This window comes from Apteryx rowi, unplaced genomic scaffold, assembly GCF_003343035.1.
Source record: "Apteryx rowi isolate R43461 unplaced genomic scaffold, aptRow1 scaffold_2, whole genome shotgun sequence".
Taxonomy (NCBI): Eukaryota; Metazoa; Chordata; class Aves; order Apterygiformes; family Apterygidae; genus Apteryx; species Apteryx rowi.
The window spans coordinates 9,437,741-9,448,533 of NW_020448307.1; the positions used below are offsets into that span (position 1 = coordinate 9,437,741).

Sequence of the window (10,793 nt, forward strand, 5' to 3'; positions counted from 1 at the left end):
AAGGAGGACCAAGGGTTCCCCGGGATGCAGAGCTACAGGCCATGCTTCCCCCCAGCTTCTCCTCCCCCTTAGCAGCCTATCCCCCCCCCTCGCAAAGGCTGAACCCCCACCTTCCCTAYCCCCAGACAAACAGACAAACACAAGCCCCCCAGGCGGTGTCAGTCCTTTAATGGCCCAAGCACAGCCCCAACCCTACACACCTGCAGGCCCCACACAGCCCGCTTACATTCATGCCCGCTGCCGCCAGCCCCCCCTCCCCAGGCAGCGCAGCGGGTCCTGTCTGCCTGGGGAACCCCCCCCGGAGCGGTGGCAGGAGCGACGGGCGCAGCGTCTCCACGCTGCCTCCAGGCTCCCACACTCCAGCCTGGGGGCAAGGGGCRTTTCTGCAGGAGACACAGGCCCCGCCGCAGGAGTTGCCTCCCTCGGTCCAGCCCGTTGAACGCCGAGCACCTGGCAGGAGTTACGGCAGAACGGACAGATAAGAAAATACTTCTGATATTTCTCAGAAACAGCTTTTAGAAACCAGTTTTTACAGCTCCCCCTAGAAAAAAAAAAAATCAGTCTGGGCATAGGCCACGGCCCAGTTCTTCCGCTAGTAAAAACGCTTGTTCCGCTCCTGGCGTTTCTGGAAGACTACAGCTCCCACCACAGCACACACAATGATGCCCAGCAGCGCACAGAGCAGGAGCAGGAACACCTTCCATCCGGTCAGAGGCCCACTTCGGAAATTTCCTGTCGGGTCATCCACATTATCTGCAGGAAGAAGAAAAGTTAGACTGGCCAAGCCTTGAGTTCTCCAGGATCGCACCCAGGGAGTCACAGCTCCAATGCCACTCTTTGGCGGAGCAGCTCCTGGAAAAGCCAGTGCTGCAGCATTGCTACACTGAGAAGGAACAAGGAGATCACAGTGCCCAAATGACAGATTGAAGTTTTCTCCACAAGACACATTCTCTTCCACTGCACTGGCAGCAACCACTGGTTGCCAATGTGTGACACTGGCACTCACATCCAGAATGAGCAACCACCACTATTGCAACTGAGCTTCCAACAGGCCATAGAAGAATGCAGACCTGACATCTGAAAACTCCACATCAGGTTTCTGAAGCTTGGAGACTCACCTTTGGGTGACTTAAGGAGGCTGACACTAGGCTCAATCTTGGTCCAGTCAATGTTCTCATCTTCTGGAGGGTGCTCCACCATGAGCTGGAATAGCTTCATCGAGATAATGTCATGATTGTCTAGGAAACAACCATCAGCGCTAGAGACTGTCAGAGGCCTTGAGAGATGTCCATGCCCTCAGAGGACCCCTAGATCTGTGCTCTGCCAGGTCCAGGTCTCCTTCCCCTCAAGCCACCCTCATACCCCAGGTATCAAACTGTAGTTTGAGGTGTTCCTCCACTTTCAATTGCCTCCATTCCCAGACCACGGGTCCCATAGCCAACATGGTTTGAAGAGCCCAGTGGAAAATTCAGGGAAAACAGGCAATCTACTGCATCCATAGTGTTATATTCCAGGCACCAAATGGTATGTATTCCTGTGAGCAAAGCCCACTCACCAGACAAATCTCCAGTGCCAGCAGAAGCCCCAAAGAAGTAGCCAGTAGGCAGTCGGACCCCAGCAATGTCAATGCAGTTCTTCCATTCATTCTTGTCTTCCACATCTGTCATCACCTGCAAGATGCACAATAGGAACGTCACATCAAAAAAAAGCACGCTGCCATCCTGCCCAGCCTACAGCTCTTCTGGAGCTAGAGGTGCAGGAGAAGCAGGCAGCCAAGCCTGGCCAGCTGTTTCCAAGTCACCTACTGACATAGCAACACCCACCCTCAGAACTGCCCTGTCTAACATGCACAAGACACCCTGCAGAAGGCACAGGGCTCCCTCCACATCTCACCGTCAGCCGACCTCTGGAGTAGCGAATTGCCAGAAAGGTGTCGTGGTTCTGGTTCCGAAGGTCGGCGGTACATCCTGCCAGCTCCGTCCAGCGCCCGTCCTTACTGTGATCGTAAGTCAGGGAACCGTTATTCACCATAGCAGAGATGTATGGGAAGACACGCTGCAGACGAGAAAACATCGGTGCTTTCAGCCTGCAGGAGCCTTCAAGCTGTGGCCCTGGAACAGTTGCCATCCCCTTGCCTGGCCAGAAACCTCAGCAAGACAATCCCACAGCAACAGAGCCACAGCTTTGCCTACACAGTCCAGTACAAAGGGCAGAACAAATAAATCAAGGCTCCTTTTCTATGTGAAGCTGCTTCTAAACTGAGTGAGAGCTCGTTCTGTCTGAAGCACAGTTAGGCAGCAGAAATAACTCCCATTTGGGAATGAAACTTTGCTGACTTTTGTCTGGATGACCTGAAGCAAATTCTCCCCAAGTCTCCCGTGGTTGTCTGTGCTTGACCAAAGCAACCTCAGAAACCAAAAAACCTAACAACATTCACCTTCTGAGACCTAGGTCAAACGTAATCCTCGCCTAGAACTCATCCCCTAGTTAGATATCCTCTGTGCTTTAGATCCTCTTATTAGTAGAGCAGTCATCTGTGATCTTCTGTATCAAGCCCCCTTATGGGCCAGGACGTTACACAGTAACGTGTGACCATGGCATTAAGGCCATCCCACCCCAAAAGTAACTTGCAGAGTAGGCACAAGACCAGAAAGGAAAGCTAAAAACAAAGCACAGCAATCTAGCAGCATAACCATCGTTTAGGTTTTGCAGTTGCTGGGTTGTAAGAGGCCAACTGGAGGCAAGAATTAACCTCTCATCGAGTATCAAGAAAGCAGGGGAATGGGGTAATTTCCCAGGTGTTTCACGGCTTAAGACAAGTATCATGGTTTTGGTGCAATAGATCTCACTAACAGTTATGTTTTCTGACTGCACTATAACTAGATCCACACATACTGGGCCAAACAGAAATAAAGCACCATCAGCACCAACACCTCCTAATGGAATTGAACTGCATTTCTGCCAAGGGGAATTCTGGAGCAAAAAAACAGCAGAGGAGTTTCTATTTTAGAGACCCATAGGTTGGAAACGGAGAATAAGGCCAGGAACAACCTGGACTGATTAGCCAAAGTACAGGTAAGTTCAGAAAACAGGGCTTGGGATGAATAAACTTCCAGGTGGATTTCTCTAACTTTACTTAGTAGGTGGTGCATAGTTAACACTGGCTTTGCACAGCTCTCTAAACCAGCAGAAATAAGGTCTTGGAAATGGATCTGAATAGTCAGCGACCCCAGAAGATGGAGCAAGCACCTTACCTCCATTAATGCACATACGTCCTCTTTCCTTTACCAGCTCCCGTAACAGCAAGAACAGCCTCGTATAAGGAGAAAGGCATTGGTCCAGGCATCAAGAACTCAGAGTGCAAAGCCACAAGGAAGCAGCCTCTGCGGCACAGAACAAACTCCCTCAGCTACTCACCTCTGTTGCTTCATCATTGGGATACGTATCTAGGAAAATAGCCAGTCCATGAAAGTTATCCTTGCTGCCAAAGACAGGGCCTGGAACAGGGCAGAATACAGTAAATGGAAAGTTCTCAGAAGAAATTCATGCAAATACACTTCTGCCATCTCTTAGGGAGCCCAAAATAAAGCAAGCAGAAGAGTAACGCAATCCTTTACTTGTGTACTGAAGTATCATTTTGTGGTGAGTTTGGCAGCACACTGAGATCTCTTCCAAAAATACAGCCCCACCTCACCCCAGAGCAAACTCTGTTCAGGCAGCAGCTGCATGAGAACATTGGACACGAGACTTGATGAACCGCTGCAAGCAGGTTTCACACAGCCACACTCTCCGCAGAACCCCCCAAGGGAAACACCAAATACCAGACACTAGCAAGACTTCTATTAAAAAGAGCTGCACAAATCATTCGTTGCAAGGTAAGTCACTGAGTTCAGCTGCTACCAGGGCAGGAGGCACAGGACACTCAAGGGTAGGAAGCCTGATCTAGTAAAATTATATGGAAATAGGAGCTCTAGAGAAATTTTTCAGAACAGTGGCAGCTCCAAGCGGCAGCTGCTAAAGCTGTTCAAGGACACATGTGAGTGCTGATGAGGCCTTGGCTCAGCGTGTCCTGTCAGTGAGGCAACCCTCTCCCGCCCCCTCCCCRCCGCTGTGCGCTGCACCTGGCATCAGGCGCTCCCGCGTGTACCACAAGGCGAGGCCGTCCCCATGGAGGTTCTTCTTGCCAGCTCCGTGAATCTTGAAGTGGACGTGGAGCTCCCAGTCCTTGAGGAAGCAGGGCTGCGGCGAGAGGCGGCAAGGCAGCGTCAGAGTTGGCCATCTCCCCCCAGGCCCCTCCCGGGAGCCGGGACAGGCGCTGTGCCACCCCGCACCCCCGGCGGCCTCCCCCCCAGGGCTCCCCCGGGGTCGCAGGGCTCCGCCACCCCGGGTTCTCACCACGCGGTTCCAAATGGAGCCCTCTCTGCTCCGCTCGTCAGGTGTCAGGCGGACGTACTGGCTGGTCACCATGGTGCTGCCCTGGAAGTCCCACAGCGGCATGGCAGCGGAGCCCGCGCCTGCAGCGGGCACAGAAAGCGCGGCTCAGCGAGCGGCGGCCCCGGGGCTCCCGGCCCGCCCGCCCCGGCCCGGCGCTCACCCTGGTACGGCTTCATCAGCGAGTGCTCCCGCTTGAGGTGCTCGCTGTTGCCATCCGTGAGCTCGGCAGGCGCCAGGCGCGGCCCGGCCGCCGCCAGCAGCAGCAGCAGCGCGGCCGCCAGCAGCCCGCCCGCACCCGCCGCCATCCTCCGCTTCCGTCTTCCGGCGCGCTGCGCCTCGCCGCTTCCGCCGCCGGGCCCCAGCCCGGAAACGGCAACCGGCGCCACCAATGAGCGGCGCCCTCATCAGCACCTTCCCGCCTCCCGTGGACATACGTCACTCCTCGCCGCCAATGACAAAAGGGAGCGGGGCCAACGGGGAAAGGGCGCCCGCCACCAGTTGGGCGGGCAGGCGGGAGAAGGGGGCGGAGCAGCAGAGCCRCTCCCGGCGTGCATTGCGCGGGCGTGGCGGCGCGCAGCATGCCGGGAGCTGTAGTCTCATGGGGGGCTCGGACGCGCGGGAGCGTGCGCGGCTCGTGTCCCTCCCCCGGCACGTGACCCGCTCGCGCGGCGCAGACGCGCGGCGCCGGCAGCTCGTCGCCATGGCAACGTCACACAACATGGCGCCGGGCGGCGTCGCGCCCGCGGCTCTGCCAGGCTCGGGGTCGCCCGGGCCCCGGCCCCGGCCCCGGCCCTTCCCTCGCACCGTMCCAGCCGGGGGCCCCACAGGGCGCCACTTCGGCTGGGTCCTGCGTCCCCGGGCGGCAGCGGGGAAGGCGGAGGGCAAAGCTGCCCGGGCAGCGCCGCAGGAACGAGGGAGGCAGCACGGAGGTCGCAGTCAGCTTTACCGGAGCGTCGTCCACCGCCGGGCTGTGCTGCAGCGGGCCGCGCTGCGGGCCTGGGGCTGCCGGGCGCAGCAGCAGCAGCTCCCCAGTGCCCCACCGACGTCCAGCGACACAGGCACTCAGCTTTGGCTGGCCCCGTTGGCTGTAGAATCGAGTCTTCTAGCCTCGAGATGGGGATTTTTGCCTGGGAAACAGAAGCCCCAGCTGGGATGCATTTAGGGCAGTGTTGCAGCAAGGTAATATTGCAGGGCGCCGTCTCTCAGTGACGTGTGTCGCATGGCTGGGACCAAGGCTGTCACAAGGGAATGAAAACCCTCCGTCAGTGACTGCCCAGCCAGATCCTCTCTTCGTCTTTGTGCTTATCCCAGATCTTGTGTGTGTGCAGGAGTTTCTCTGACGAGTGCAGGATACTGAACCAAGGCCTTCTTGAGCCAGGTACTGTGGTGGGGGCAGCAACAGTTACATCCTACAGGAATGGAGGGGAATGTGTGCCACATGTGAGGGTGCAGTGGTGCYGTGCCTGGGGTACAGTATTTACAACCTGGGCAGTGTGTGCACAACAGCAGCATTTTCAGTGTCTGTGCAGTGTGTGGCAGCAGTGTTGATGGACAAGTCCTGAGTGGGTTTTCATTTTGGAGGTGTGCAAGCCCTTGACAGGTGTGCGATGGGACATATGCTTCCCTTCACAGCAGTGGTGCTGCAGGAGGATTAGAGGGGTATAAGGAGTCTGAGCTGTGGAAGACCAGGAGGCAGGTAGAGGAGGGAAGCTGACTGATCAATGAAAGACTGGTGAGAAAACCCTTCTGAGCATGGTAGTCTGGGGGTCAAGGCCTAGGCAAGCCTTCAGGGGGAGCCTAGGGGCAAGAGCTTGGCCATGGCTAAGGAATGTGCAGTTTGGTCCAGTCCTGCACTTAGCAGCTCTCACTTCTGATTCATGATCTGGCTGGAAATCCAGTTCATCCCATCCTGGAATGAAAAGAGACAGATGAGAGTGTAGCCCCAAGAGCATCCCACGCCCTTAGCTCCTCTCCCACCTCTGCAGAGCCCACAGGCCCTTGCCTCTCTTCCTGCACTCCTTTCCCAGACAAGGCTGAGCAGGACTGGATCTGCCATTCTCGGTCCCGGTAGGTGTGGAGGCTCAGCCCTTCTGTAATTTCAGCTGCAGGTGTTGCAGTCACTAGATCCTGCTTTTTGGCAGACACCAGCAGCGGGACTCCCATGAGAGATTCCTCCTCAGTGAGCTCTGCCAGCTCCTGCCAAGTGAGAACCATCTCCCAGGAGTGCTGCCCCAGGAAGCCCTCCTCTGTGGAGCTGCCCGAGCCACTTGCCATTGCCCTAGCTGGCCCGGGCTGCCTGGGGTGGGATGGAGCAGCTCACTCCAGCTCACTCATTCCCCTGGCTGGTGCTGATAATGTGCCCGAAGAAGCTGTGAGGTCTTATCTGCCAGATATCCCAAGGGAGAGACATGTGCTCCTGAAACTACATCTGCCTTGAAGAGAACCTGGGAGCTGCATTCAGTATTGCCAGAAGGTAAAACACTCCCAGCACCGAGACAGTCTTGGACATAGTGCCCCAACAAGCCCTGCTGTCAGCCCCATGTTGTCTGGCTCACCCACACCTGTGTTCCAGGAGGCATCTGATGTTGGTACAGCCTAGACTGGCACTCAGAGTCTCACCTTCCCCTGCTCRGTTTCATTTCCAGATTTTGTAACTCTGAATTCACTGCTTGAGCTTCAAAGAATAAATCTTTGCTTTGTCATATTGTTAAGCTGGTGCTAGGGACATGGGAGGACAGGGGTAAGGCAGGTAAACGAGGGGTCACTCCGACACGCTCTCACTGGGGAGAGGCAGGGTTAGGGGCTGTCCGTCAGCTGCTGCTTGTAGAGAAGGAATTTGGGGGACCTTGGGACAGGGGCAGAGTTGACCCCAGCAGGTAACCCTGGGSTATCACACGATGGAGTGGGGCAGATCTGCATGCTAATCCCCTGCGGTGCTGGGTAGAGACCCTGACCACAAGCCCTTCCCGTATAGCACTAGGGGCAGCTTACCCCGACAGGGGACAACCCGTAGCAGCACTGCCCCACGGTAGAGTACAGCCTCACTCCTCCCCTGAGTCCTTAGAGAGCAGTAGCACCCCAGTCTGAGCCCCAGGACCCCGCCACCACACCCAGCCCAGCCCCAGGGCTCTGCTGCCCAGGGTCTGGCCCCTCATACCTGCCCCATCTCCTCAAAGTGCTTCTGGTCTGCGCTGTCAATGACATAAATCTGCCACGGGGACAAACGGGACAGTGAGCACCTGGCTGCACGGCCCCTGTGCCTTCTGCAACAGCACTGCAGGGCTACAGGGGCCCCAGCGCAGCGTGCACAGCTATCCTGCGTGGGGGGGCTGCCTGCAGCCGCCCCACTCACCAGCAGGTTGGTGTTGCCCAGATACTTCCTCCAGTGCGGATGGATGGAGCGCTGCCGCCCGATGTCCCAGACATTCAGCTTGAAGCCATGCGAGTGGACGCTCTTTATGTTGAACCCCTGCACGGGGAAGCAAACCCAAGCATCACACAAGGGGAAGGCAGGACCTGCCACCCACTCGCCACGCAYTGCCTGGAGCAGTACCTACCTGGGTGGGCGTGATGGTGCTGACCCCCTCGGATGCCAGGCATTTCAGCAGTGTGGTCTTCCCAGCGTTGTCCAGCCCCAGCAGGACAGCCTGCCTGGCAGTGCCATGGTGCAGCCAGGAGCTGGTGCCTGKGCACTGACGCCAGAGCAGGTGGGATGTAGCTGCATCTCACTTACCTTCTGCACCTCACCCATGGTCTAGAGTCACCACAGCCCACAGCAGGCCTGGGAGCTGCCAGGGGCTCATCCTCAGGGCCAGCCGGCAGCTGCGTGACTGGCACACGCCCCATCACCACAGGAGGAAGAGGATTAAAGGTTCCAGAATTAGCTACTGTTTCTCCATTTACCCACAGCATTAAATAATGCCGTCAGCAAATCTCCCAGCCAGCTGTCACCCAGCCATCACCTCTCCCTGCTCGCTACCCCCAGGATAAACTGGGCCCCRCTGGGCAGGTCACTGGGGCACAGCATTCCTCTCCCCACAGCATCATGCTGCATCATGGCCTATGCACACTTGGACTCAGACCTGCCAATGGCCAACTGGCAGTCCCGGCCAGCACAGATGCCAGCATGGCAGGAACATCTAGGACCCAGGAATCAGAGTGTGGACATGGGATGGAGCAATGCAGCCGGGGTGCAGGTGCTCCTGGAACCAGCACTGCAGCTTCCAAACAGGGCTGCGTCCTTACACCCAGCACACAGAGCTCCCCGCTGCTGAGATGGTGGAGATAGGCCGCAGGCACTGCCGTTTCTCAGCGCRCAGAGCTGGCACAGCCTCCCGTACAAGGCGTGTTGCCACCTTCAGCACACCCCCAGTTCCCACATCCCACCCAGCCCAAGCAGGATGAGGTGACACCAGCACCCTGGACCTGGCCCCTTGGCCCAGTGGCACTAGATGGTGCCAGGCAGAGCACAGCAGCAGTGTGCACCTCGCCCAGACCCTAAAGCCATGCTGAAATTAGCAGCAAGAGATGCTGCGAGCAGGGGATGGGGGCAGAAAGAGGGCAGCCAGGGCTGCAAGGCCGTTACTCTCCCTGCCAGCCCCAAGGGCCCCGACTGAGTGTGCTGGGAGACAGCAGGGCTGCAGCCAGCTGTCCTGGGGCCAAACAGGGCAAGCTTGCTGGGAGTGGACTCACCCTGCCCTGCAACCCTGCCCGAGTGGCAGGAGCTAATGTCGAGGCCCGTCTGGTCAGAGCTGCCCTAGGCCACGTCACCCTCTGCCTGTGCTCCCTGCTCTCGTCCAAGAGAAACCACCAGGCTCTGGAGCAGGTCAAGGGCTGGGATGAAGATAGCTGGAGGTCAGAGACGGCACAGGACAAGGGGCTGGAGGGACACAAAAAACACTCACTTTTCCCTAGCAGCATACCCCAGCCCAGGCTGGGCAAGGGGCTTGTCCATTCACCATTTGGATCAATTATGCTAATTAAGCAATCTGTTGGATTCTTGCATGCTGCAGTTCAGTCCTTGGATCAGGTTTCCTAGCAGAGAGGTTATCCTTGTGGTGAGGACTGTGAGTCACGCACTCTTGGTGAGACATTTTTATTTATAACTCCTGCTGCAAAGCCAAGCCAAACAATGCCGTTATGCTCTGACAAAGGGAAGGGAAGAAGCACAATTGCCCCCCATCTGCATCGCTCATACATGCTGCAGCAGGGTGCAAGGGGGGCAGTAACAGGTCACAGCCASCTCCTGCTCCCCCCTGCCCACAGACCGTGCCAGGACTGCAGCGTGCTAATGCTGCACTGCTTTTGTGCATATTCATGCTGGAAACACTTCATTTTTCTCTGCATAGATCTGCACCCAACTTAATGTTAGGGTTCTGCTTTTGATAGGTTAATCGCTTACCTTGCGTCCCAGTTATTAGCATTTACATGAGTGGGTTGCCATRGTGCTCTGCGGTTTATCCTGTAACTGTTAGTTACTTATATTTCCTAACAAATATCCTAAAATATCCTTGACTGGTTTGTGGTTGCTGATGAACATGGAACCCCAACCTAGGAGATGGGCAAAACTGCTTAGGCATCAGTTTGGTGACTCAAAGTTGCACGTCCACCACTCCACTCTGCCAAGCTCTGCCGGAGTCCACATCGCAGGCAGCTTTTCCTCACAAAGCCTGACGCTGGCCTCCCAGCAAAGCCCTTCCTGCCGTCAGCGGCTCCAGGTGGCAGCCAGCATGGCTTGGGGGGCACAGAGCCCCCAGGGGCTATGGGGTTGGTAGGGAGCTGCAAGCCCAGCCAGGTGCCAGGGCTGACTCTGAGGAGGCGAGGGATGAGGATCCCCCTTGGCAGCACAAGGCGCATGGCGGGGCACGCTGGACCGTGCCAACGCTCCCATCAACGCACCCGGCTGCCTTCCCTCCCAYGTCCTGCCCTGCCCCGGGCACGGGTGATGCTGCCCCAGTACCCGAGGAGCCCTGCAGGTCCCCAGGCTGCTGAGACCGGGCAGGCTCAGTGCACAGAGCCAGGGGCCGAGGGCTCAGATGGGGTCAGGCTGTGCAGCCACCGCCGGGGTCCCCGGTGCCTGCCCCAAGGCAGTGCAGGCCGCGTGGGTGCCAGGGGTTTGATCTGGTGGCCAGAGGACTAGAGCGGGGCAGGAGGGAAGGGGACAGGGATGGGGATGGCACCGAGGCCCGGATGGCGCCAAAGCGAGGAGGGTGGGATGGCACCAAGGTGAGGGGTGTGCGATGGCGCCGAGGCCTCGGCACTGCCGGAGCGAAAGGGGCGTGATGGTGCTGAGGCCCAGCCAGTGCCGGGGGTGCGTGATGGTGCCGGGGCGAGGGGTGAGCGATGGCGCCGGGGCGAGG

The 10,793-nt window shown here is 57.6% G+C and overlaps 2 protein-coding genes across 3 annotated transcripts; both read right to left on the reverse strand.

Moving 5' to 3' along the window:
* Window positions 1–479: 479 nt before the first annotated feature.
* On the reverse strand, window positions 480–4,752 carry LMAN2 (lectin, mannose binding 2). 2 transcript variants are annotated; one of them, XM_026063361.1, is made up of 8 exons: window positions 4,595–4,752; window positions 4,396–4,514; window positions 4,122–4,239; window positions 3,418–3,497; window positions 1,894–2,055; window positions 1,556–1,670; window positions 1,119–1,238; window positions 480–753 (listed from the first exon to the last, which is right to left on the reverse strand). In XM_026063361.1, exons 1-8 carry the CDS (start codon window positions 4,737–4,739, stop codon window positions 593–595), a joined length of 1,020 nt encoding a protein of 339 aa, XP_025919146.1. In that variant the 5' UTR covers window positions 4,740–4,752; the 3' UTR covers window positions 480–592. The 2 variants fall into 2 exon arrangements, with proteins under 2 accessions (XP_025919146.1, XP_025919147.1); XM_026063362.1 differs by lacking the exon at window positions 1,119–1,238 and having other exon boundaries at window positions 4,595–4,745.
* Window positions 4,753–5,205: 453 nt separating this feature from the next.
* LOC112964938 (ADP-ribosylation factor-like protein 3) lies at window positions 5,206–8,185 on the reverse strand. The gene is made up of 5 exons (XM_026063555.1): window positions 8,168–8,185; window positions 7,992–8,126; window positions 7,787–7,903; window positions 7,592–7,642; window positions 5,206–6,630 (listed from the first exon to the last, which is right to left on the reverse strand). Exons 1-5 carry the CDS (start codon window positions 8,183–8,185, stop codon window positions 6,334–6,336), a joined length of 618 nt encoding a protein of 205 aa, XP_025919340.1. The 3' UTR covers window positions 5,206–6,333.
* Between the last annotated feature and the right edge of the window lie 2,608 nt (window positions 8,186–10,793).

Coding starts and splice junctions, on each gene's coding strand:
- LMAN2 (XM_026063361.1), bottom strand. CDS start 4,739: ATGGCGGCGGGTGCGGGCGGGCTGCTGGCGGCCGCGCTGCTGCTGCTG. Junction 2,056..3,417: donor CCAATGATGAAGCAACAGAG/GTGAGTAGCTGA, acceptor TCTCGTCTGCAG/CGTGTCTTCCCATACATCTC. Junction 1,671..1,893: donor ACTCCAGAGGTCGGCTGACG/GTGAGATGTGGA, acceptor TGCATCTTGCAG/GTGATGACAGATGTGGAAGA.